The 27,943-nt window shown below is 40.7% G+C and overlaps 1 protein-coding gene and 1 long non-coding RNA gene across 3 annotated transcripts in view; one reads left to right on the top strand and one right to left on the bottom strand.

Moving 5' to 3' along the window:
• LOC146445311 (uncharacterized) overlaps nucleotides 1-27,943 on the bottom strand; it is a 273,530-nt gene that overhangs the window by 91,585 nt on the left and 154,002 nt on the right. For both annotated transcript variants that reach the window (XR_014854489.1, XR_014854491.1), the window contains exon 3: nucleotides 13,730-13,875. This is a non-coding gene — a long non-coding RNA (uncharacterized LOC146445311). The remainder of the gene's footprint in view (nucleotides 1-13,729; nucleotides 13,876-27,943) is intronic.
• Nucleotides 946-27,612, top strand: DPT (dermatopontin). Its single transcript, XM_085071497.1, has 4 exons — nucleotides 946-1,289; nucleotides 10,246-10,371; nucleotides 20,423-20,530; nucleotides 26,212-27,612. The coding sequence occupies exons 1-4, from the start codon at nucleotides 991-993 to the stop codon at nucleotides 26,276-26,278; spliced, it is 600 nt and encodes a 199-aa protein (XP_084927623.1). The 5' UTR covers nucleotides 946-990; the 3' UTR covers nucleotides 26,279-27,612.

Here is a 27,943-nt window from a genome sequence, read left to right on the forward strand (position 1 = left end):
CAGTTAAGTAAAGCACACCATTCCACACTTTCCTGAAGAGAGTGGGCTCCTGATAAAGAAATTGCCTAAGGATGTTGCATATAAACACTTTCCAAGTGGCAAGTCAGGTTTCGAATTTGCAGCACAGCAGTTCCTCAGCAGCAGCCTTGTGTTCCTGGTCCATGATAAAATCAAGGTAGCTTCAGGGCCCTTGCTCAAAGATTTCAGTAGGCTCTGGTGATGCATGAAGCTTTTCTCATTGTAACTTTCTTATATGCTTTATTCTCAAATTAAAACATCTGCCGAATCCACAGTTTCACAGAGCTCACACACAGTCATAGCAAAATCAGTTTTGCTTGGAGGAAGCCAATGCCCTACTTCTCAGGGTGGGCTGTTTCCATGCCAAGACAGAGTCTCAGTCATTTGGGCTCCACCTTCCCTCCGACCAAACTAACTCAAAATTTCTAAAGGAGTTTTTTTCAATAGGAGCAGTGAATTCCCTCACCTTGCCCAATTCCCTTCTTTCTAGGCACTGGCAGAATCATGTCACACACATCTAGGAAAAAGAGGATGGTGACACACACACACAGGATCACATTTTATTGCATGTTACTAATGACGGGAAATGGCAATATCAAATAGAGCTTTAATTTCAAATAAAGTAGTTTTCAAACATAACCAGCTTCAGTCTTGAGGATGAAAGTGGGATGTTTGTGATAGTTGTAATATGGCATGTAGTTTGCTGTGTACAGTAGCTCTGCAGTAAAGGATCACAGATGGTTTGTGGTGGCGGGAAGACCCTGCTCTTGGGGACTGCAGACTTACTGTACTTGCAGAATTCCACCTTAAATGTAATTGGACGTCTCTGTAACTCAGAGAAGGTTTGCTAAGCAATGACACACTGCACTTGGATCTGAAAACATAACATCTGGAAGCCAAATGTTAGAGGCGATATAAAAGGGCCAGCCCAACAAACCAGAGGGGCACTTCTAAGCCAGGAACATCTTCAAGATGGACCTTTTCCTTCTCTGTGTGTTCCTGCCTCTGGTGACTGTGGCATGGGGCCAGTACGGTGACTATTACTATGGTCCCTATAATTATGGAGATAATGATGAATGGGCCAACGTGTACCGGCAGGGTTTCAACTTTCAGTGCCCACATGGGCAGGTGATTGTGGCTATCAGAAGTGTTTTCAGCAAGAAGGAAGGCTCTGACAGACTGTGGAATTATGCCTGCATGCCAGCATCCCAGAACCTCGGTGAGCCGACAGAGTGCTGGTGGGAAGAGATCAACAGGGCAGGAACCGAATGGTAGGATAACCCCAACCATCCCTGGAGGGCACAGCCCTGATAACCCCTGTGGAATGTGGGTCCTAATACCGTGGTCAGAGCAATGCAAATGCATATTAAAGCCATGATAACCAGCGGCTTCACTGCCTGAGACTCATTAATCACAATGCATGGGAGGTGATCAGCATCACATTTGTCTTCTCTGTAGCAATTTCTTGCTGGAGGGTGTCAGTGTGCCTTACAAATGCCAGTGTCCTTTGGTCACTCACAATCTCAGCTGCGAAGAGGTTCTATTGCTATTGTTTCAATGATAAGGAAAATGAGGCAAAAACCTTTGGTGAGGAGAGAATAAAGTCTCTCTTGAAAAGTCACATTCAATCAGTAACTAAAATGAGGAACAAATTGCAAAACTCTTCATGCTCTTATCACTAGAAAAATAATCTCTGTATAGCACTGGCTCTTTGCTTTTTGTTTTTGCTGCTAAGCTTTTTGGCTTGGGCATAGACAAATGCTGTTTTCTAGTTGTGCTGTTATTACAGGAGCCAAAAATCCACACTAAAAAGCGCTTATGGTGGCATATATATCTGCACGATGATAGCAGAAGATCATGTTAATTCCCTGATACAGTCAGTTTGCTTCACTAAATGTTACATTTTTCATCAGCCTTGAAGGAAAAGGTGAACACATTATGTGGCAGCAATAATTTCTGGAAATATGTATAGGATCTCATTTTTGGGCAGAATATCCAGTATTTAATTATCTTCTGAGTTTTTTCATGAAATAGGAAACAGAGTTTTGGACAACTCTGAATTTGAAATATTCTTTGGACAGAATGAAATGCATGCAGGAATGAGTATTTTCAAATACTTGAAATGGTTTTGTTCCAGAAATTGCAATGTGATTTTTTAAATTTTGTTATGTGGGAATAGGTTAGCAATGAAATGTGAAGTTTCTGCTTTTTAAATGATTAAAAATTTTGTTCTGAATTATTCATACTCTTTCATTTACCACGTGATGCATGCCTATGGCTGATGCAATTGCTAAGGGAAAAAAAAGATTGACCCTATACTTAATTTTGAAATAAGAATTGAAAAAAAGGGGGAGAGCTGCAAAACAGGCAGAAGGAAGACACTGTGATAACCCTGGATGACTTCTTCATTTTTTATACATTGATGCAATTTCTACATATTGCATAATAATTTTGAATTTGACATTTCTTTTGTTCAAAATAAACTTATTATTCTCTTTCTAAAAATCCCTGGCAGCAATTGCTCTTGTTCACTTCTCACAGACAGGATACTCTTTAAGTCTATACAGAACATTTTCTTCTGCTATGTAACCATTCATCACCATGCTCCGTATGCTTAGCATGACTACATCCACAGTGTATTATCTGAATCTTGTTTCCTTCACCTCAAAAATATCTTTCCACTTGGGCCTCTTTGTTGCCTACTTTTTTTCCTATAGCAAACCCTATCTTTTCTCCAAATGTATTTCTTTGTCAAACCCTCTTTAATTGCTTAACTCTGTCAGCTGACACAGCACTCTGCTGAACTTGCTAGTTCATTTCCCATCCTAGTAGGGAAATTATATTATTTCCCTAGTAGGGAAATAATATTCCCTCTTCAGCTCTGTCTCACTGAGTATTTTGTCTCACCTTGCACACCACATCCAGGGATATTCAATTGCTTGTATCACCAGTAACTACAAGGCTGCCAAGTTTTGGCTAAAATTTTGCAGAATCAATTAGGTTAGAAAAGACTTGAAATCACTGAGTCCAACCTATGACCGAACACCACACGTTAACTGAGCACAACTCTGATCTGTCCTTAAACATTTCCAGGGATGGTGAACTTCACCAGCTCCCTGGACTATTAAGTCACATATAATACTCCCTGGAGTATTAAGTAGGATTTCCCTAACACAGATCCCTGGGGCACAGCACTAGTGACTGGCTGCCAACTGGATGCAGCACCATTCCCCACCACTCTCTGGGCCAGGTTATCCAGCCAGTGTTTTACCCAGTGAAGGATGACCTGCCCAAGCTGTGGGCTGACAGCTTTTCCAGGAGTGTGCTGTGGGAGATGGTGTCAAAAGCTGCTACTTTGCTGCAACTGGGGCTTTTTATTCTTTGCCCCAACTTCACTGAGTAATGTGAGCGAGCTCACTGCATCCTTTCGTAAAATCTCTTTAATTTAATAATAATAGGTAGCAGCTATGCTTTTCCCTCACCCACACACCTTCACCCATGCTTTTGCTTTCAGGCTGAACACATCTCCATTCTTCTAGTTCTCCTCTGAAGGTTTTATATTCCAACACTCCTAACCAAGCACTGATCATACCTACAGCTCTTCTCTGAATTCCCTCTGGTTTCTTAGCCAGAACCCTAGTCAGAAACTCTAGTCTGGCAGAAACACCAAAAAAATTATCTTTGATAAATTATGCCTATGACATTTCAAATTTCAAATAGAGACTCTCAAATTGCCATTCCTGACTGCTGTGCAGCTGCACAATAGAGACAAACCCAAGAGAAGTTCCTATAGAAGAGAAAATAAACAAAGAAAAGCTTAAGACAGAAAATTAGGAGGGAATATAAAAGAGAGAAGAGTCTCCAACTCATTATTTTCTCTGGCCTTTAGTATTTGGGGCAAAATGACAGAAATGGATGGGGGGACCACAGGGATAGGAGAGCTGGGGGCAAGAGGGAACCACTGGCAGAGGTTCCTGGTAAGTTTGCTTCCTTCACTACCACTAGGTATTATACAGACTTAGAGAATTAAGCCATAAAAATTTGAATCTTTCAGATATGAAAAAAACTATTCAGTAGAAAGAGGACAACAACACAGATCCACATTAGGCAATCTAATGCCTAATGATGCTTAGTTTTTGACCTTTGCCTCCTTGCAGGGTTGATGGAGAGAACAGGTACTCTAAAAACTGCTCTCTGGGGCACCCCATCTCATTCACAAGCAGGCTCATGAAGCTCAATGCCTTCTGACCACTACCTGAAATTACCTAATGGCATTTCAGAGCATATCTAACTATGGTGCTTCACTGCATAAATGCATCCCTGAAGTTAATCATATATGTGCATACACTTCTGAAGAGATTATATGCGTTTGTGTTTTGCTGAAAGGACATGAGAAGCTTGTGAACCTGTTACAGGACTCAAAACAGAAAATTGTGACAATAGATTGGATCAGATGACCAGGAATGCCTTCTCAGCCTCATAATCTGTGAATTTGTTAAAAGTTAAGTACATGTAAAAAGGCTTTGTTAAATCTGTTTCAACACCTTACCCCTTCAGAGGCTATCTGCTAACCAAGATGATATTCAATAGAGAGAGAGAGTAACTGGGAGCAAGAACCAGCTGCTGGATAATTTGGAAATACTCATGTCTGGAGCAGGGAAAAGTCTCCAGATCATGCCCTGATTTGACAGTCCTTCTACTAACTTGTATGCTGCAACTTCTCAAAGAATCCTGTCTTTTCAGGAAGGACAAATTTTATGTTCTTATCTCCACTTGTACTGGAAGAATTTTGATCTTTTTTAAATATTTCACCACCTAAGGTCTGAGTGATAGAAGGTGAGACTGTTCTTCACTGCTTTGTTGAGTACTACAGAGTTGTGTCTGCAGACCAGTCCCTGAACAAAGTATTTACAAAAAATTATTTTTCTTGCCTGAAAACTATCTTACCAAAAGACAGGGATTACACAAACAAAGGAACAAAATCTTGGGAGTGAAGACAAACAACTCTTCTTTCCAAGAAAAAATGTTTGCTTTACACCACATAATACAGATGAAACCATGCCATATCCCAAATGTATTCCCAGCTAGCTGTAAAGCACAAAGCAGAAGCATTTCCAGCCAAAAGCTATTTACTGCATGTTTATTGCCTCTTTTCCTTGCTTAGACTTCAGAGAAAGTGTTTAGATGGGACTTGGAAAAAACAGATAATCTAGATTCTCCCTCCCCACTCCCATTCTCACTCTCCTTAAACTAGATGCAAAGACAGACTACTGAGCAAAGGAGCCTCCTGTTCAGGTACTGGCAGCACACCTCTGTGTATCAGTAGGAACTGGTTTTGCTCCCGATCTCTGACCAATCCCAAATTTCAAATCTGAGGCTGTATCACCCAAACCCAATAATCCAGCTGCCCTTTCAAAATGTTCCCATTTGTGCTCTCTACACAAACAAGTTAATTTTCTTCAGAAACCTTTGTTTATGTTAAAGGAATAGTGCTACAAGTCCATTTAGCACAGCTGCAATGGACCGAGTCCAGTGGGAGCATCTGAGGAGAAGAGGAATGTTTCTCTAGAAAAGGAGGCCTCATAAGCCACTGTCCAGAAGAAATCAACAGGGTGAATAGGGCCTTGCCTTCCCTTGGGTCAGGGAGAAAAAAGTAAGTCATAAATGCCCCTTGAATGAAAGACAAAGATTGTTGAAGATGTTTCAGAGGTTGCCTTTGGCGTGTGGAAGTCACGACAACATGTCTCAGCGCTCCACAACAGATAGGGAAGTCTCCTCATCAAAGTGGCTTTTGGAGACTGACATGGCCTAATCAAACACATAGAAGTTGTTCCTTCTCAGTGCCAGAGTTGCAAGTGTTCTGAGCCTGCCCTCAACCTCCTGTGTCTCCTCCATCATCTGTAACAGACTGGCCACTGAATTCACTCTCATAATGCAATTAACCAAATTACACACAGGGAGCATGCTCCACAAAGATAACTCAGGAGAGCAGGAGGGCAAAGAGTCCCTCCACAGGGACATGGAATGACACTCTCAGGTTGCCCTGCTATAAGGAACAAATCACCCTCAATGCAGCATGACCCAGTCCCTACTGAGCTGTGTGCCAGGCTCTGCATGTCTCCAGAGAGCTTCAGGGAGCACTATCACTGATAGCAGCAGGGATTCCATGCAGGCTCTAAAAGCACCACTTCCTGCATCTTGACCTGGGCTTCCCTGAGCAGATTTGTAGTGACTAGTCTTCCTCTTTGGATTGTCATCCTCAGGATAACATGCTGCTTATGTACCTGAGGAACAGAGAGTCTCAGAGTGAGACATTAAATGGGGCACAACACTCTGGGGCTTTGTCTAGCAAAGAGCAAAATTAAGATGTAGGCGTAAGTATGAAGTGACACCAAAACTGATTCCATTGCTCAAAACAATTCTATTGTTGTAAGCAATATTTGTATTCAGCCGGGCAGGCAACTGTTGAATCAATGAGGTACATGCTTGGCTGCTGAGGCTATTTCATTGTTCGCAAAGAACGTGGCACAATTTAAGAGAATCTATAGGTGAAACAGGTCATGCACTGACCCAAAATTCACATATGCATTATGAGTGGGTTTGTTTCAAACCAGCTCTTGTTTGGTCTCACAGATAAAAGCCTAACAGTGAACAACAAAAGCAGTTCTGACCTGAACTAAATCTTTAAAATGGATGCATGCTTTGGTTGCTTGCCATGGCAGAATTCAGCTGTACAACACTCATTAACCAGTTCAGAAGATTTGGCAGAGGAGAGGCTTTTCACAGGAATCACAGCAGACCAGCAAAGTCTCAGATACCATATCTCTGCTACTACACCCAACTCCTCCCAAAATAAGGCCTTCCATTAAACAGTGCAGTCATTTCCAACAGCTGTACCCACGGAAAGGGCAACTTCCCATTCAAGAGCACCTGATCTTCACCACCAATCTTCTCACTTCCCCCCATCAGCCAGCTCGCCTCCTCCCAGTACCAAATCCAAAAGGCAACTCTTCACGCATTGCAACTTGAGCCAACTAGAAAAAGAAAACCCAGCCATTGCCAAGTTTAATCCCACACAGTCTCAGCCAGTTTCTCACGTTCTGCTGCATTCACCTTGTAAGAAGCATTTTCCTCTCTTCTTAGCAATGCCAGGATTTCAGGAGTGAGGAGAACATAGTGACATCAACTCTGAATACAGAACTACCCTTCATAACAAAAGTGCTAAAAAGAGTGGGTCTAGTGAAAAAAGGCATTGTTACGACTTGGCTATAAATCAAAGTTCCTGAATTACTAGTTTTTATTCCCCCTACTTGCTTCAGGATTTGCTGTGACAAGAGTAGTGAATTCAACAGAGAAGAAAAAATTCTGACATATTAAGTGTTGTTTTCAGATTAGTGCATAGAGCAACTGACTAAAAAGGTGTGTGGGGAGGGGTTGTTTGTTTCCCTTGAAGAATTACTTTCTGCTTGTAGGAAAGTCTCTATCTGGGAAGAGGAAAGAGAAGAAAATATTTTATATGAGCTCACAAATAAGCACTCCAGGTTCTTTTCATCTTTTCATTTTTGAAGGACTATCTGGATTTTACTTGAAAATTGAAAACATCAAGGAAGAAAACCTTATTGTTAATCTTCTTGTTATCTCAAAGCTAAAGAAAAGTACTTCAACATCACCATTATCTTTCTTTTGCTAAACCCAATACCGAGCTTAAATAACAGATTTCAGGACTCTGTGTATGAGACAGAAGCAAAGAGAGAGAGGTAAACAGGAGGTTTAACATGTATTTCAAATTTTACTTTGAATTATGTTAAAACAAAGTGGCAATTTAATGATAAAACATGACTTATGTCCAGCTATACTACCCATCTAAGAAACTAATTTTTAAGGTAAGTCCAATTATATTTTTTTTTATCAAACTTATCATGAGAAGATAGAACCAGAATCAAAAATATCCACACTTTCCTACAATCTGGTACCCAAATATGTGTGCAGGTAAACATATGAGTGTTATGCTAGCTAGGTTTGTTTTTCAATTCACTCTAGAAAGAAGTGTCCATGAGTGACATCTCTTTCAAAATGAAACTTTCCATCACAGTTGGACAATATTAGTAGAGAATAAAGTATCAAGAAAATAAAAACTCTTGTAGGGCAAAGACAGTGAGAAAGAGGACAGGACTTCTCAGACTGAATTTGAGAAGGTGCAAAGAGAAAAGAAGGTAGAGCCTCCTGCAAAGAAAAGTATGAGCAGGAATATCAGATGCTCTATCAGTGGGGATGGGAAATTGCAGGGCAGTGTTGGGCCTCCCAGAGGAAGTGCAAAAGAAGAGAGAAACAAAGTGATCCCATTATTGTACCTATGCAAAAGAGCTAGAAAATGTCCCAGGGACACGAGGACTTGAGCAGTGTAAATGCAGGTAACAGGGAAGGGTGGGAGACAGAAAAAGATGAGGCACAGGTTTGTTGCTATTTTACACAGTTTAATGCTCATCTTGTAACAGGTACAACCAATCCTCATACTTCTGTGTATCAACTATTCTTCCATCAGAATAACACCAATCATCTGCTACTATCCAATATGTTTACACAGAGTCTTAGCTTTATGTTCCCATGGCCTATGTGCCAAAAATCAGAGCAACTTCCTATCAAAGTCCTGCTGAAATCCTCTGAGTGAAAGCCAGACTGTCGTACTTGCTGTGATGCCATAGCAACTCAGAGTCCCCACCACAACTTCACTCTGAAGGTCCTTGAAAAAGTCTCACAAAGCACAAGTACCTGTGGCCCCAGCAATGTGGGAGATGCAGGGACACAAACAAATGTAAATACATTTGTACATAAATGGAAATGTCTGAACAACAGAACACAGGGGAAGGGACATAGAGAAGGGACCCCTGGATTCAAAACTGGAGGCTGAAAGTTAGGCAAAGAAATGCATCACTGCACTGCTCAAAATTGATCAGTTTTTCAGCTTTTGCATACAAACACTTGAGCCTCACTCTGTCTTTGCAGGCACCAATACCCCTGGTGCACAAGTGAATGACTTTCCAAATCCAAACTCTGCTAGATGATGTGTTTTCCCCTCTGGGAACTTCAGGTCATAAAAATAAACAATGAGGTCGTTGAATGAAACTAAGGGAAATTTTTGGTATTTGTGAATCATACAGTTACTTCTGAAAGTGTCTTTTGGATATATCATTGTAATTGATTTTATGAAATCACAGAGAAAGTTTGCTGCAGGTTTTCCTTGATTAAAGGAAAAGAAATGGAAGAAACCACATTCCTGTAATTTTCAGGATAGGGAAACAATGAGTCTGGTAGGGTGCTTGAGAGAATGAGCACTCAATAGCTTACTTAATGACCTGTCTGTTTTCATGTGCTCCTTGTCTTTAGTCTCCAAGAAGCAAGCTTTTCAAACTGATTACCACTTGAATTACTTTGGGTATCAGTGTTCAGGTGCTGTAGGGTGTGCAGACAGAGAGGTATGCATGCTTCGAGACCACATCTATTCTGCCTGAAGGCAGTGATTCACATGTATGACAGAATTCCTGAGTACACAGAAAGCATGAAGCAGCAGATTTTTCTTTTGAAAATCCAGTCATAAAATTTATATGAGTCTTAAAACTCCGTAATGTCTGAATCGCAGTTTTCCTTATGTGATTGCTATCAAATCATGACTTTATCACAAGCCTAAATGTTTTTAATTAAATTGTGAAATAAAACAATTAAAGAAGTTAATGAACTTCTTTTATAAAACAGCATCTATAGCTTCTTTTTTTAAAATTTCTTTTCTTTTTCTTTTTTTTTTTTCGGTAGAGAAGCAGTTGAAAAGGTTAGTTCAATAAAGCCCAAATCCTCAAATACCAACAGTCACAGACAAAAGTATTAATTGACCATTTTGAAGTCAGTCTCATGATTTGTAAATGGTTGAGAATACCAACACCAGAACAATCTTCTTGCCTGGTTAGCATGCCAGAATGATTAAATACTTTAGCCAGATTAAATAGTTTAAAGTGCAACATAAATGTTAAGACATCAGTTAATTACTGCTGCTTTCTTATACAAAGTAGTTACTCAATACACAGCAAGTGCAAACAGTGCTTCTCAGCACAAAGTCAAACCCTTACTTCCACTCGATACCAAAAATGTTAATGCTGCCTTGAGAAATGCTTGAAACTATCAAGGAATCTAACACTGCATCTTCCTTGTATTTCTCTTCTTTCCTCTCATTTTTAGGTATCAAACCTGCTCAAACAATGGGCTGGTGGCTGGTTTCCAGAGTCAGTATTTTCCATCGGTGCTGGACCGTGAATGGCAATTTTACTGCTGCCGCTACAGCCGGAGATGCCCATATTCCTGCTGGTGAGTTCAAGCAGACACCAAACCTGTCAGCCTCTTTCCCCCAACGGTCCCTATAAATGTCTTTGGCTGCTAGACCTGTCAGAAACCTTGTCTGAAAAAGAGTTAACTGTGCCTTTTGGAGCTAAGCATGTAATTTCCAATCTGCTACAGGATTCCTAAGGATCCATGGCTAAGGGGAGAGAATAAGGGCACAGTTACACTATGAGTCTATAGCTGGACCTCAATGAACAGGCTTGGGGATCAGCATCAGCCTAGCTATGCTGGAAACCATGACAGAAATCTCCAAAGTGGAATGACGTTTTCCCACTATAAATCCAGCACATTTACAGGAGTAGGAGCACCTTTGTTCTACACATTTGTGCCACAATGACCTACAGGAGTGAATTTATGCCAGTTACCTCAGAAAAAATATTAGTAGTGCATACAACTATGCTTCCTTTCTCAAGACTGTTTAAAGATCAAAGTCAAAATGAGCCACTGATCAGAAAACCAAAAGAAAAAGGCAGACTCATCCTAACACAGTAACACAACTGGTGCTGGCAACTTCACAGAGACTGTGTAAAAACGAGCTGTGCATCCCAAGCTTCCCTGTTTCTCTAAAACACACCACAGGTGTGCTTCCTCTAAATTAAGATGGAAGACGGGAGCAGACTGTGTAGAGGAAGCTCATATTGCTCCTGTCCATTCTGTCTAAGAGAACTCATAGTTTTATGCTCCAGGGTTACATTCAGGTTAAATTCAGCTATTCTCAGTGATACAAAGAATAACCATGGCGGGGGGGATAAAATCTGTGCTTGAATCTTTGTTTCCAAACCTCAGCTTTGAAATAAGCTTCCCATTGAGATGCATACAAACTTTTTTGTACCTATTGGTATGTTTATGTGCCTATTGGTCTTGGCTGGTTGGCTACTGGCCAAACACAACAGCATTGCCTTGCTTTTTATCCTTCAGTCTCCTCACAGTCAGGAGGAAAAGAAATGTTTTTATTATTCTTATTTTTTAAGCCTTTAAATTACAGGAACTCTGTAACAAAATCTTTGAACATTCTTCTGAACATTCCTCTGCCTCCTTTCCAGCCAACACTGCCTACGGATATCCTCTACCTGGGGGCTTATTTACATACCTGCCCAGGCTCTTCCCTCTGAGGGAAAGTCACCCAGACTTTTAAGCAATTCTTCCAATCTCCTGTACTCCTCTAATATTGCATGCATTTTCAGGGAGAAAACAGAAGTCTCTGACTTTGTTATTGTTGACAGTTCTGCTTCCCTCAGACGTTGTCTTGACAACTAGGAAAAGCTTTGTCTCTGCCTTGCAAATTGGCATTCAGAGTAAGGCAAATCCTAATGTAAATGTTTGGAGTTACTGAAGTCTTTAGTTTTCATTGCAGCTGCAACAGACTCCTGTACTGCCCTTCTATTTCCAACAGTGACAAGGCTCCATTTTTATGCTTGGGAAAGAATGCCTTATGCAGTTCACCTTCAGTTCCATGCAGAAAAGGCAGCATTTCAAAGGGAGGTGAAGTGCTTTTCCCTCTAAGCAGAGTAGAAACCCCATGGGCTCACATTCCCTTGGGAGAGGAAGCTGTAAAACTGGTGAGAAACCATGTCACCTGGCTTGTGGACAGCTTCTGGTGCACAGTTTGTGATTATGGGTTCATTAAAAAACCATTCTGCCTTTCGAGTTAGCAAGGTATATATAAGCTCTTTCCACATATAGTTAGCCAAACTAGGATGCTATGGTCTGGATGGACAGACAACTAGATGGGTTAAATTATGGTAGTTTAACAGACCCAGAGGACAGTGGTTAAAAGGTGACACCCTGCCTGGGTGCCTGTCCTGCCTAACATCTCTATCAATGACCTTGAGGAGGCAACAGAGCACATGCTGGCCAAGTGTGCATATGACACCAGACTGGGGGGTGCAGCTGACATACTGTCGCTGTTGAGCAGCTAGCAGAGTAATGAATGCACCAGTTCTCAGTGGCAAGAAGGAATGACCTTTATTGTTTTGATTTCATCACATATATAGAGTTCTCAAAAGTCACCCAGATTGGTCAGTCAGAAGCCTTCCCCCAGGCCTGATTGGCCAGGCCTGCACTGCCCAAGTTCTGGGACACTGTTCCAACAACATCCAAACTTTATCTTTATTTATAAAACACAAGAAAATTTCTCATGAGAAAAACCTGTGCTAGCCACAACATACTGGAGGGCAGGACTGCTGTTCAGTGGGATGTAAAGAAAACTGCTTCTTCTATGAGGACAGATTGACCATTGAGACTCCTTGGGGCTTTCAAGACTAAACAGAATAAAGGCTGAGAAGCCTGGTCTGACCTTGTGGTTGACCATGCTTGGAGCACAGGGCTGTAGCAGGGACTTTTTCAGGTCCCTTTTCACCAGAGGTATCCTGAGGTCCAACATAGGACTTTTTTTACTGGAGAACCCACACCATGCAGATAAAGCCTCCCCTCCAAAACAGGGGTCTCTTTTCTATCATCTGCTTGGAATGGTTTCTTTTCTGATTTACTCCCTTTACCCTGCCTATACAGTGTACTAATACTCTGGGTGAGTATTGGCTGTTATGTTAACATCTAACCAACACGAACTTCACTGGAGTAGTGTGAAATTCCATGCTTTGGACCCACTTTTACTTGTGAAGTCACAGATGTGACTTGTCTGAATTGTTAAACTTCAGTGCATAGAAACCAAACTTCCCATTTCCTAGGCCAAGGAGATCTCACTCACAATCTAACTTCCACTGGCATTTCCAAGTTATTGTCACAAGACCTTGTTCACACATCACTCTTCTGGTCTGTATTTTGCATTCTGGTTAAGATGCATTTGACAGAAAAAAATATGTTTTCCAAACAGACTGCAAAGTCGTTGAGGGCTACCATGAGTGAGACCTCACAATGTATATGCATATAAGACACAACAAAAATGTGTGTGTACAGAGTATCATTGTTTATTGCAGTTTCGGCCCCAAACTATAGTAGCATTAGTTCTATTCTGGAAACCAGCTGTCAATAAAGTAACTGTGGAGAAATGGTTGTGAATATGCTGCTGGCTCCTCTTTATTGGTTGAAGCAGCTTATTTTCATGCAAAGGCTTCTGTTAGTATATGACGATGTGGAAAAGTAATACCAGAAAAGTATGCAATGATGGTGGTACCTTTTGGATCATGCATTGCACAAAAAAATCCATATTCAAAGAAAATCCATGCTGCAGAATTTCTCAGCAGCATTGAATTTTAATGTGCAATGTATCCTTAACTATGAAACCAGATATGGGCAGAAACACATTTCTAAGAAAACTGACAATACTGAAGTATGACAAAACTCTTTGTTTCAAATTAGCTCTTACCTTGGGTATTTGAGTCCTTCCTCTCCCAGTTGTCTCCATACATGGCTCTCTGGCAAATATGAAAGCAGTAAGACTGCTGATCCTGATGTATGGTTTCTCTTGGCTTTTCTTCTTCAGGACTATGGTCCTTCTGAAGTGAGCTGACCCTACAGTGAATAAAGACAGGTTTTTCTTATGTCTATGAGCCATGCAAAGGGTTTGTTAGAATTTGCCCTGGTTTTTACACCTAGAACATCCCTGTGTTTTTTGAGAACTGCTAGTATTTATTGGGATACTAATTTATAATACTGTCATGCTGACTGAAACCAACACTTTGCTTTCACTTTGCTTAATAGAATGATTGAAGCCAACTACACACCGAAGGACTTTATTCAGTAGCATTTATAACCTTACTCTTTGAACCCAGTAGCTCTGTTTCACAGCTCATCTTCTTACCAATAATTCCCAGTTTACCTCTGCAGTAAGCTCATATTGAAAACAAATTTACTAAGCTCTTCCAGTCTCATAGTTTTGCACTTGCTTTGTAAATTTTTTTACAAGTACTTAGTTTCCTTCTCCATCATGCCAAGACTTGTCATGGATTCTGCACATTTTTAATACCCTGAAAATAATTAACATTCCTTGCAGGAGGCAGAAAATCTCTCTTTACTTTACCTGGCTAGGGAATGCTACCACAGTAAAATAAACTGTGTGCTGATTTGCACCACAAAGGAAGCAAATCTATCACAGATGCAGAGACAGTGTCACTAAGTGGTCCCATTAGAGCTCAGATTTTTGTCTTTGCCAGGAAATGAAAGCTTGACTCCATACTCTCAAAAGCAAACACATGTCACAGAGCAGCCTCAAGTCTGTACAGACTGTTTATGACTGTTTCCCTTCTTCAAACAACGAGCAGTCCAAGTGCCAGAAGGTCTGTCTGGAGCTGTGGCTGCTCTCTGTCATGGTGACACTGTCCAGGCAACAATTACATTTTCCAAGAGTTATGGGACTTGAAGTACTTACTTGTTTTCTTGACTCAACCTGCCACAAAAGACATACTGAAAATTATGTGATCCTATGCAGGCTTCTCAGAGATAACCAGTAGCAGAAATACAAATCCAAGAGGTGAACTCAGAATAGATGTGGTGGAAACATGCAGTTCTGGACAACTCAATTCCCCTCACCTCTTTTTCCATTTTTTAAAAGGTATTTAACTGTTGGGGGAGGGTTGGTTTTTTTTTTTTTTAATATTACCCACCAAATACAATCTTCCAGTTCAACCCACAGGACCATCTTCCAGAGACATTTTAGGAGAAACACATTCGCTCTGACATTGGAAAGCCAGCTAATGTTGTTTTGGACATGTCTTTCTTGAGGAACAAGCACAAGTTGCCCTGAGCTCTCTGCTGCTGCTTTGTACAAGCTCATGTAAGCCTCGAAGAACTGTGCTCCTGCTGTGCCAGCCTTGTGGCTCTTCAGCCCCAAGAGGGCTTCTGGCTTTAAGTGCAGCACAGTGGGAACATAGGAGCAGTGATGTGTCTGTGTGAATCCATGGGCTCAGAGCCTGGAGCCTGGACTCAATTCCAAAACACATGACATGGCCACACAGGAGAACCTCTCGTCTCTAGAGGAGCTCCAGGACACCTCTACTTCCCTGGCAGCCCAGCAATTTGGGATATAAACTCAGAGCATTTGCAGGAATTTCTGTAGACAGCTTACTAGGACCCTCTTTGGCTTTTCAGCATAGTATGCATTTCCCTAAAGCAGATGACCTCTGTCTTCCAGCTGGAGGGAGGGCTGAAATTGATTAAAGAGGCATATAATTCCCATGTTCATTGAATGTAACTTGCAAGCTTGTGGCTCTTGAAAAGAAATTTCTCCTTTAGGAAGAGCATACTCTTGAAGCACTTGTAAACAACATCTGACAGTAAGGCCATTCAGGGGACACCTCCTGTCCTCAAAGGTCAGAAAGTTAGTGTCAAAGCTTATATTTTCCTCTTGAAATGGAACGTTCTTTCTTTTGGCTGTGACATTGTTAGAGGAAGAGTTCAGTGACAAAGAGGAAAATGAAGATGAAAGAGGAGCCATTCATCTTGTTAGCACTGAAGCTGCACATGAAGTGAACAGTGTAAGATACTCCAAACCCATGTACTTACTATCAGGGAATAAGTATATTCAATGATTGGAGCCAGAAACTCTACCACTGACTATCTCTGATATTTCAAAAGATTAATTTCTTTTATCTGTTTGGTATCTGAAGGCAAGGCATACCCACAGTTCCCATTAATTTCTTTAATTAGCAGACTGTACATAGTAAGGCTGTTGGTGTGACTTGATTTTCTTATTGGTAAATAATAGACTCATGATAACTATTTCTGAAGTCAATTGTTAAAGAGTGCCACAGATCACTGCAGATTAGTACAAAACATTCTTCTCAGTTCTAAAAGAGTAACTCCATGTTTTCTAATAATCTCTACCATAGCAATTCTTCACCATGGAAAATAAACAACACAGCTATTTTCAGATTAAAATAAAAACAACAGTAACCCTGGTAAAGATTTAATGCCTTTTTTTTTCCCAGTACATATCCTGCCCTGAGCAAGATTTATAGAATTATAGTGAAATACATTCTAAAAACGTGTGGATGGTTGGAGCAATGCAAACGACTGAAAAGATAAACCATTCCACATCAACTCTCTTCTACCTAAAAATGTCATTATGAAAATACCTTTTTCTGTCAGCTTTTCCTGCTGTCTCACACACAGGCTAAACTACTTACATCCCTTATCAGAAAATTTTCTTTCCCAGTCTTTAACATAGAATTACCTTCCTTCTCCTCTCTCAACAATGCCATTAGTTCTTCAAGTCTCTTGAGCCCAAACATTATACACCTGATACTATCCAGAAGCAGATTTGGAAAGCTGAATCAGAGTTCCTGTTTTCTGTATTTTCTTGCAAACAGATCATACCAACTGAAAAGACTACCACTTGTTAAAGGTCTCACATTACTCTTTTCTCCCCTACAAGTCCTTCTCCACACTTAACACCTGTGTGTGTATCTGGGTTTAACAAACAATTCCACTAAATTCACTCTTCTGTCCACTGCCCCTTGGCATTTGTTTGGCACCGAAATTACTAAGTGCCTAGAGCCCACAAACTGTATAACACACATCTTCTCACAGCTGCTTTGCAAGCCTCTTTTCTAGGACCCCCTGTCACATATCCCCTCAGGCACCACAAGCACCCAGGCTTGGTCACAGGGGTCTTATAACACCCCAAACAGCAGCAGCAACTCTGAGCATTTCTGAGCAATTCCTGAGCTTCTCACTGCTCTCCTAGCCCAATTTTCTTTGCTATGAGTTCAGTGCCAGAAGTGCTTACACGACACTGTGAAGGTTACTGTGGATGGCTTTTTCCAAACCAGTCTTGCCTGCGGGCAGGCAAACCCTCACTAATTAGGGCAAAAGTGTCTCTCACTCATTTTACAACTCCTCTCAGGTACAACCATACATTGTCACACATGGCTTACAAATGCTACCATATTTGTAAATAAATTATGTGCCTGTAGGGACATGGTAGGTGGCTCATAAGTTGATATGCACTTTGTAGGCATCAGTGAATAAAACATTTAACATTTTCAGTAAAGTACTTAATAATAAAGGTGCAGACCGAGCTACAACAAAGCCTGAGGGGACCACTGTCCAGTGCCAGGCAGACCACTTTGGGAAGACCCTAAGTGGCTGTCTTAAATGACCTTTCTCCTCCTCATGTTCAGAAAACCACATACTGACTATCTCTGGGCATTAAATACTAGAGCATCTCTAAGTGCAGACACATTTTGTGTGAATCACCCCCAAGACTGTCGCTGTTGAGCAGCTAGCAGAGTAAAGAAAGCACCAGTTCTCAGTGGCAAGAAGGAATGACCTTTATTGTTTTGATTTCATCATATATATAGAGTTTTCAAAAGTCACCCAGATTGGTCAGTCAGAAGCTTTCCCCCAGGCCTGATTGGCCAGGCCTGCACTGCCCAAGTTCTGGGACACTGTTCCAATAACATCCAAACTTTATCTTTATTTATAAAACACAAGAAGAATTCTCATGGGAAAAGCCTGTGCTAGCCACACAAGACTCAAAAGATGGAGATAATGGAAAAGGAATGGGACGCACCACAGAGCCCTGCTTACATGGACAATCAATTGCATTTTCTTCTAAAGGACACAGTGCAAGCCAGACAACCTTGAAATGCAGGGGCTTAGGGGAACAGTTTCAGAAATGAGTACAGAAATCATCAAAGAGAAATGAATTAGAGAGACCACACAGACTCATGTGAACTTGAACACTGCTGTCATGGCACTATTTAGAATTTTTCTCTTCAGAACAAAAGGAGTCAGTAGGCATCTGTCTGTGTAACAAGACACACTTCAGAGCAGCTCAAGTCCCCAAACAATTTATTTTCAGTAATTGCATATATTTGCTTTTTGAATGTTTCTTAGTGGAAGAGCCTTAAGAGGCTGCATTGTAATGTGGAGAAGTTAGTAGAGAGGGAGGAGGAGATGACAGCAGTCAGAAAGAAAAGAGAGGCAAGCTAAGTGAAGACTCACACTGCACTTCAGAATAACACTGCATGCTTCTGCAAAAGGTCTGTGAGACCACAGCAATTCAGAAGCTTGTCATCAGATTTACTTTTCAACTGAGAGGCTCACAAAAGAAGTTCAAAGGACTGTCTCTCAGTTGTGTTTCTGAGTAGAGCAAAAAGCAGCTTTTTAACCTTGTGTTGTGCACAGTCTCATCTGCCCAGTACATACTGCTGGTCAAGATTACAGAACATTTTCCTTGCTGAGTGCCAAACAGATGTTATGAAACGCATTTGGTAAAACATAGGAAAACACACGTCTTAATGTTTTCTCATAATAGTAGCCAAACAAAGTGTCAAAACCTGGAGTTGATGGGAGAATGCAAAATTAAATCCTGGTCCATGGCTGGTCTTCACACCACATTTTTAAAACCTTCTATGACCCTGGATTTTCTGAAGATGGCTATCAGACACTCGGGCTCCAAATTAGTAAACTAAATATGGGGACTCTCCTCTGGCTCGGGATCAGTGTACATAGTTTCTTCTCTTTCTTCTCATCCGCAGCAGCTGTCTGCATGAGCTGTGAAATACTGTTGTTATTTCTTACCAATGGCTCAGCACTGCAAGGGCTTTGTAAATCCATGTGTCCTTTGTCAGAACTTTAACAACAGACACTGTGACCTGACCTGATCTTCTGCTTCCCAAACACACTCTGGGATGGGTGCCTTGAACTGTAACTCAAAATCTGTGTGATGATTGCCATGGCCAAAGGACAGGAAGCATGAGAACAAGATACATTCAAAGAAGTTGATTGATGAGACTTGGGGATCTTATAAGGTCATGCTTGAGTTTCACATGCAGACCCATTTTTCATTTGTCAAGGAAAAATGACTTGTTAGGAATGATGTTCCAACTGAATGATGTTCTTTCACATTCAAAAGCTGAACATGACCTGGAAAGCAACCTAATAGCCCAGAGTACCTCAGTCTTCAGGTCAGCTTTCAGCTTCTGATTTCTCCAGCAGTTACTGGTTTGGGCTCCAAATACACCTAAAGCATTTCATTATAAAAACTCAAACCCATCCCAATAACTGCATTCCTAGTGAGTAAAATATTTCAGCCTGTGCTTAAACTCCATCGATTTAAAAAAATGCAAACATGCCCTAGTGCTGACTGGAATGTGCTTGGATCACCTTCAACCATCATTCAAGTAGTGCGGCTGGGATGGAATAAGACAGGAAAAAGTTATCAGGATTTCTATAAAGGTGTCTTAACCCTGTTAGTCTCCACAGGAATTGGGCTCTTTATTTCCACAGGGACAGCATCTCCCTTAGAGGGAACCTGATTCTTCCCTTTGCCATTTCAGAGTGAAGCTGACACAACTCCACTAGCAATTCCCATGTAAAATGATGTCATACAAGGAGTGCCAGGTTTCCATTCAGACCTCAGATATAATGTTGACAGAAAGCACTGGTCAAGCTTTCAGCTCCTTCCTGAATCTGCTCATTATCTGTAAAATGAATTACAGTATTACTTGCCTATTTCCCAGGGAAGCAGCAATCATAATTTGATTAATAATTGAAGAAGCACTTTGAGGTTCTCAGATAAAACACACGGCACAAATATTGTCCAGGCCCATATTTTTACATTATAAATTAGGCAGAAAGAGGAAACAACAAAGAGTAATGAATTAATTGTTACATTCACTTAATATAATTCATAAGTGGATAAATGCTTAGAGTCGTTTGACTTGGCAACATTTACTGCACTCTAGAGCAGCAAATCAGAGAGACTCACAAGAGGCTGGAGCAAATCCCTGCAATAAAGACATAAGTAGTAGAAAAGCTTTACCTTGGTTTTCAGATTGCTTTTATCCCAGAGCTGCAGATGTATATACATATATTCCAACACTTCAATTTGCTCTTAACTGTTCTAAAGTTGCTGAATTTTATTCTAATAGCTACCTGAATTAGTTGCATAGAATAGAAAGGCAGTCTCATGTGAGACTGTATCTTGTGGTACTGTTAAGAAACAAGAAATTTCAAAGAAGCAGGAAAAATCTACTAATTGAGTTTTATTAATTCAACTGGACTCTTCTATAAGATGGTAAATTATATTATCTTCTTTTTCCTTGATGTAAAGGTTAACAACAGAATATCCAGGACACTATGGAGAAGATATGGACATGATGATGTACTCTTATGACTATTACATCCGTGGGGCAACCACAACTTTCTCTGCTGTGGACAGGTTTGCTTTTCGTCTGTTTCATTACAAATTAAAATTTAAAAAGTCTGTCTTTTCTATTTCTCCCCAACAGTGCATGGCTATTTATACCATCTGCTGTGGTACTCAGCATCACGCTGGTACTTCTGAGGACCAAAATTCACAGTGCATATGATTCATTGTCCAGGGTGGTGCATCAGGAGCAGGGCATCTTCATGCATATGCCATGTCCATCTGAGCAGTGAAAAATACAGCAATGGCAGGTTGGGCTGAATCTGAGCTCCACAAAGTGCAGCAGATCTTCAGTATTGCTTCTCACCTACCTTTAGCTGGAGCATATTTCACTGAGCTCAGTAAAAACACACTGTACCCTCAGGGAATGAGGGGCCTATTTTGGTCCACTTTTCTCTGCAGAGAAGCAGGGAATCTGCCAGCATGCAAAGTCAAGACCATACAAGCTGCAATGTGAATGCTGTAAATTGCCCAATCCATTTCAACACAATTCTAACAGATTCAAGCCACATCAAGAATTCAGGCAATGCAGCGCACCTTGATCCCTTTCTGGAAAATGAGTAACTACATTTTCTTGATCAGTTCTGGTCATTTCTTGGCATTTACTAGTCCTCTTGGGAGAGGCCCTATGGCTAGTGAAGTCATAGTCATGCAAATGGATTCATAATTTTTCTGCTTGGCTAAAAAGTAGTGTTTCTCCCTTTTTACTATGTAGAACTGCAAAGTTTTAAAATTTGGATTAAACATAAAACCCCACACTGTTGTCTGCCTGGGGCTACAGAGATCCTAACAGAGCAGTTTAAGAAGAGCATAAGCAGTCACTGAAACCTGATTGTGGGAGAGGGATCTTGAATCTTTCCAGCTGACCTCTAATACATCAATCATGAGCTATTTCTTTGCTGATGTTTTTTATCAGGCACCTCAGTCCAGTATATTAAAGCATTTGTTATCAAGCCCAGCACAGACAGCCAGACAAGGTGAGCTGCACTGCTCTGCCAAGACTGGCTACATGAAAAGGGGGAAAGAAGAGAGAAGTTTAAAGACACCAATATTTCAAGGTGTCTCTAATAATGCTCAAAGTAGCCAGAGTGCTTTTGTCACTGTAATGCTCTCTATAGAGCCAAAGTTCACCATAGGGATGACTCAACTAAAAGGTTACAAAAAATAAGGAGGCTTTTCCAGAAATGATAATACACTGTAAGACTGCTACAGGTCCATAACTGTAATTTCCTGACTAAAATACATTATCCTGTTCATTACCAAATGTCTGCAAATTGCTCCTACAAGTGGAAGAATAACTTTCACAGATACTTGACTCAAAGGTATCTATATAGCGCTTCAGATAAAGGTCATAAAGGACAGCCCTGTTCTGGGCTTTTCCTCTTAAATATTTCCCAGTGCTATTCTTAATGCTTGTTCTTTGTGGCTGTGGCAGAGAGTAGGGGAAATAATGCAGACAGTGCGTTCCCCTGCAGCTGGATTCCAGACTCCATCGGATGTGGACCAGGTTAAAGTCTGGAATCACAAGGACAAGTCTGGAAAACAAAGCAGCTGAGGTAGCCTATGCCTCTGAGCAGATTTCTGTCTCTGCTGAAGGCTTAACACAGCCTTCAGAACAGGGTGGCATTAGGGGGACTGGCCAGAAGCAGAGCCAGCTTCATGGGAATGTACATCAGGAGTAAAGGTCCTCACAAGACCACGATGCCTAGAAGAGGAAGAAGCCACCAGCTCACCTTTGTACCTACCACTGCTCTGGTGGCCAAGATAAACCTGCAATAGTAGCAGGTGGAAACCACAGAGAAAACATTTTATGAATTGCAAACTAGAAAACTTTTCTGTGCCAGTGAAGTTTCTGGCCCTCAGCTTCCAGAATGACTAAAACCAATTTGTGTTGCCAAGTGTATGAAGTGAAAAAAAATTCTGGTTACACCAGTTCAGAATTCAGATTCAGGCTGTAACACTCCTTCTGAGCAGTATGAATCACAAGAGTCAGCAAAATTTGTCATCCTAAATGGTTCTTTGCAGCTCATGAGGCAGAATAGGAGCAGAATAGGATCTTCTGAGTCTCAGCCTGGCAGGGATGCCCACATGTTCCACTTGTCTATGTGAACAATTTTTAGCTGCTCTTAATTTTCAAGCACATTAAACGTGTATCCATACTATTTAGTTCATGATGGACAATGTTCTTGAGCTGACGAGAGGCACAAAAAAAGCTTCTGAAGGTATTTCCATTTAAGCTTTCCCAATAACTTTAATCAGGTAGGTATTTTTAGACTTTTTCAATACACTTGCAGAAATCATATCTTCCCTTCCTACTCCCTAAGACTTTGCATCACTTAGGTCAGTGTTAATACAAAGATATTTGAGACAGCATGTGATGCTGGTGGCAAAGGATGTAGAAAGTTTAGAATTATGTTATCCCCACCAACACTTCTGTAATCACTCTCTGTGTTTCCATGCCTGTGTATGAGGAATGAATGAAAGATTTGGTTTTGATCATCAAAGGTTTCAACTGCTTTTTGTGGAGAACAGACTTCAAAAGTGGTTAATATTTACATTTCCCAGTCCCATTTTAAATAGGTCAAAAGGAGAAAACAACTGTCTATAAAGTAAGACAAAAGCAGCTGGAAAGAATTAGAAGAGGCCTGAAGCATCTCTGGGAGCCCATTCAGGAGTGTGGTGACAACACTGATGCAGACAGGATGACCTGAGGACATAAAGAAGGGAACATTTGCATGGAAGGGCCGTATCTTTTGTTAGACAGACTGATATAATCAAATTTCAGAGAAGGACATGGTGTACGTGAAGCAGGTTGTAAACAACTGAAACTGCCCACATACGTGTGCACATTGCAAACCCTTGGCAAAACAGTTTCCAAAATTAAACCCAAAAACCAAACAACACAATACCTTCAGCCTGAGCTGAAACATTTAAAGAGATGATGGCATGGCTTCCCAGTGGAGCATTGTTAGGTGGCTGTGATCTGGTTGGATCAGTCTCCTGAGTCCAGAGAGCACCACTGGAACATTCACAGCCCAACCTGCAGCAAGTGTCTTGGACAGAGAAGTAGCAATTACCAGGCATTCTTGGTAAGTGCCACAGCTTTTCCTTTGCTATGTAGTATAAAAATAGTACATGCAGACTGCCATAAGCTCATTTTTTTACAAAACTGTTCTCTGTTCCATTTACTTGGGTGATCTGGATAGCCAGTTTTTTCTTAACTGCTCAGACATCATCACTGTAAAATAAATACCAGATACCCCAACAGTAAAGTACATTTGAAATGCCTAGACAAGCTGGACATCCACCAAGCTCAGCTGAGCTAAATTATAGGGTATTTAAGGTCCCTAATAAGTTTCATATGACCAAAGAAAGAGGATTTTGTCAAACTCAATATGAACAGGAATTCTCAGAATTTTTAAACTGAATTTGAAACAGATTATTCAACAATATTTGGAGATAAAAGAAATTTCTCTATACATCAAAAATTCAAATCTGACAATACATGACAGCTGGAAAGCAAAAGCAACAGTTCAATATTCATTCCCGAAGCCAAGGAAAATGCATTAATTTAGCAACTGGGAGGGGATGACACCTACTGAACTGGTGTTAAGGATCTGCAAAGGCAAGTTCAGATATATTCTAGAGTGTGCCTCATAAGGCAATTCCTAATGGGATCTGCACCACCACTGGTAAACTTGTAAGGGATCTACAAATTGAACCAGGCTGATAATTACTGAATTAAGCACACAGCAACAATAGTACAAAGTACTGCATTCTGAAAAGCTGAACACACATGCTTGACTTCTAACACAAGTAACAGAGAGAAAAAGGTATCGTGCCATGAAATGCACCAACCATGAGCATATATGCTAGCACCTGCAAGTCCAAGCTTAAATGGCAGCTTTAGAAATAATTCTGTTCCAGTATTTTAAAGCATGTTATCAATTCAAGTGACTAAAATAGATTCATTTTAAAGAGCTTGACTTTTAATTTCACACTGTTCTATTTTAGAAAGACTATTTGATCTAAGATTTTGAACTAAAAGTCTCTCTGACAATGGGTGCTAGTTTAGCAGACCTTAACTTTGACCAATATAATCCTGTTTTCCACAGATGAGTGCTCTTTATTTTTTATCTCTCTTGGTAACTTAGTGACCAAAAGAGTAATAACTGTCTTTGAAGAGCATGCACATAGACCAAATAAAGGATTCTTAAAATAAACCTAAGAATGAATCTTGCATTTCATTAACCTTTGCTAACAGTTTTGTGAGGGAATTACAATTTAAAAACATCTAGGAAAGATCTAAGGAAAACCAAAGCCGAACTCTATATAACTGAAATACCAGACTTGCTGATGAGCATGAGACAGACCCAGTTCCAAATGACACTCAGGATAAACTGATGAAGTAGCACAGTAAATTTCCAATTAAAAAACCTCAGTTAACGAAAGCTAAATGAGACATTTTATACCTACACAGAGCTTAAGAGTCAAACTAATCGTATTCCAGGGCAGAGTCACCCAGTCAATAACACCACGTAAGCACAGTTAATACCAAAATCTGGGCTCAGTGGTCTCAGCACATTCCCAAGAGGCAGCAGTTTGGGACCAGCTTCCTCTCCAGAAAACCAGTGCTGTGCTAGGGTCTTTAAATGCAAGCTCCTATTAAATCACTCCAGCAGCATTATCCATCCCATGCCTCAGGTTTAGGACATCACTATTAGCAGAATCCAAGCTTTCAGAAACCTCTTGGAGGACTACCCATTACCAATGTAAATGATAACTGCTATATGCAAGAACTGTACTTTAAATGTAAATTCAAGTTAGCCAGTATCAAGCAGCCTAAATTCAACATTCCCTCCACAGCAGAACAGTATTTGATCCTCACACCTATTTGTCAAAGGAAAATTTAATGCACAATAAGCTACGGTGGAAATTAAATTTGTAGCCTGTTGCAGCTATTGGACACTAAATCACTGGCCTCCACTGTTGAATCCCACTGCTCCAGTCAGGCTTCTTACTAACAATTGTTAGCTTTCCTATCACTCTCTTGAGAGAGAATACTACTCACAGACTGGGAAGAGCATAAACTCTCCTTTAACTCATAAACGTTTCTCTTCCTCACATGTGACTTGATCAAGGATGAGAAGTGAATTTCATTTCTCTCACTATTGATTGCTTCAGATCTTTAATAAAGGACACTAACTGGAAGATCTAGTCATGAAAGACATTAAAAAAAAAAAAGAGTGAAATTTGCTGGGTGGATAACTCCCCTCTTAGACATAGCTTGAAAACCACCCAAGTACATTTTACTTTTTACGCATTACTGAGCAATATATGACAATATGACAATAACTTTTGACAGAACCATCCTTTTCCTCTTGGTCACTGATTACAAGTTGATTCAGGACAGATCACCATCAAGATTCACTGTCTTCTGAAGATATGCAGAAACCTACTTATTCAGAGAGCTGATTTTCTTACCTTGTAAAAATTGTGAAGGAATTGTAATTATCAGACATATTTAATGTCCTTTCAGCCCTCAAAACCACCAAGCACTCAGATGAAAGTCAGTTAATGGCCGACAGATGTTTTTGTTGCCACAATACCTGGTATAAAGTTACTCTTACTTATATAGCATCTTCTGGAGTTCTGGCTCACTAATACCTCTCTCTTGTCTCTCTTTCATGCAGGGATCGTCAGTGGAAATTTATTGTCTGCAGGATGACAGACTATGACTGCCCATTTCAAAATGTTTAAACAGATTGAGTGTATTCCACTTGGAAAGCTTGGGGACAGACAGGGTGGGATGAGGATTAGTGATTACAGGAGAAGGTCAGTTAAGCTCACAAAAATGTACCAAGACTCATCAGCTGTCTGCTGAAAATATAATTCTTTCCCTCTAGAGCTAATACATAAATTGCCAGCCCACATGCTTGCAACAGTGAATTCAGAGATTTTTTCAAGGTGCACTGACAGTTGTATCCCCCAATGAAATTCGCTTATTACATACATGTTTATGATACCCAAATCTATGGCATATGCACAGTTACCTTTCTTATATATACATATAGCCACTCCGAACACATACAACTTCCTTTCACATAGCAACTCTATACAAATGGCTTCCCTGCACAGTTGCTCCAATAAGGTGGAAACATACTATATACTTCCCAACACACAGTAGACTTTCCTGTCCTCTGCTTTGTACTTGGAACCAACCCAGTGATCCCTACCAGCTTCTCAGTGTTTAGTAGCTGGAAGTGTGCAGAAAATGGCATCAGGAGGTCTCTGATGGGCTGCATGGGATATTACCTGTTACAGCCCTCAGTGTAACTCCACTGCAATAAAGGTCTGCCCATACAGGGGAATTCCGGGTATTTACAACAGGAAGACATCAATATCTGATAAAAATGAGAGTAGATCCATCAATAAAAACAGAAGTCTTTACCAGCTTTACCGAGAGTCTCTTTTATATTGTGTTAAAAATCTCTAATGACAAAACTAACCAAGAGCTGTGCTCTGGGCAAACCCAAGAGTAAGTCAGGCCACTCACCCTCAGTAGATATGGATATCACATGCTTCAGGACTCTGCTTTTCAGGTGGATTGGGTTCCCACTGTGGGTGCCTGTAGAACATCCATCTGCCCTGCTTCTTGGCTTAGAATAGACAAATAAAACTAGCAACTTAAGTGACCTTAGTTCCTCCAGCTTGCAGATCCTACTCCCTGTAAAGTATAAACTGACCATGTTTCAACACTGCACAGCACTTGTGCAGCTGTTATCCAACAAGGACTATTGATCTGTTTCAGGAAGATCTGATGTAGGATTTTCACTCTTGAACAAGCCAGAATTTAGGGCTCAGTTTCTGAGTTGATGGATTTGATGGTGGACTTAGCAGTGGCTTTGGTGGTACTGGCTTAAGGGCCATGATGACCCCAGGTGCCAGTTTTAGGTTGCAAAGCTTCATAGAAAATAGTGGTGTCAGACAGTGAGCTTTCCACATTCCAAGCATTTTTAGCATATTTACAAGCATACCCTTAAGCATGAGCATTAAAACTACATTTGTCCAATAAATGAATAATAGGTTTTGCATTGCTGTAGCCTTGTTCTTTATTGATTTTACTTATACCAGGTTCTTAATTTGCACACAAACAAACCCTCTCAGAGACCAGGAAGGTGATTAAGGAGTTTTGTGACAGCCAGCTGCTGAGACATGTAGGCAAAGTGAGAAAGAGAATTCGATAAGCTTAGGGAAGCTGGAGAATCTTGTTCACTGATACTGGTAGACAGGCAAAGGAAGCCAAAGGAAATCCAAACAGTAGAGCATCAGAAGAGAAGGCATGCATGCCAGGGAATTGATGGAAAAGGTTGGGCACTAAAATTAGGCATAGCAGGATCATCTCTGAGAACACCTGCTCTAGAT

This window comes from Lichenostomus cassidix, chromosome 1 (assembly GCF_008360975.1).
Source record: "Lichenostomus cassidix isolate B80296 chromosome 1, HeHo_3.0, whole genome shotgun sequence".
NCBI lineage: Eukaryota > Metazoa > Chordata > Aves > Passeriformes > Meliphagidae > Lichenostomus > Lichenostomus cassidix.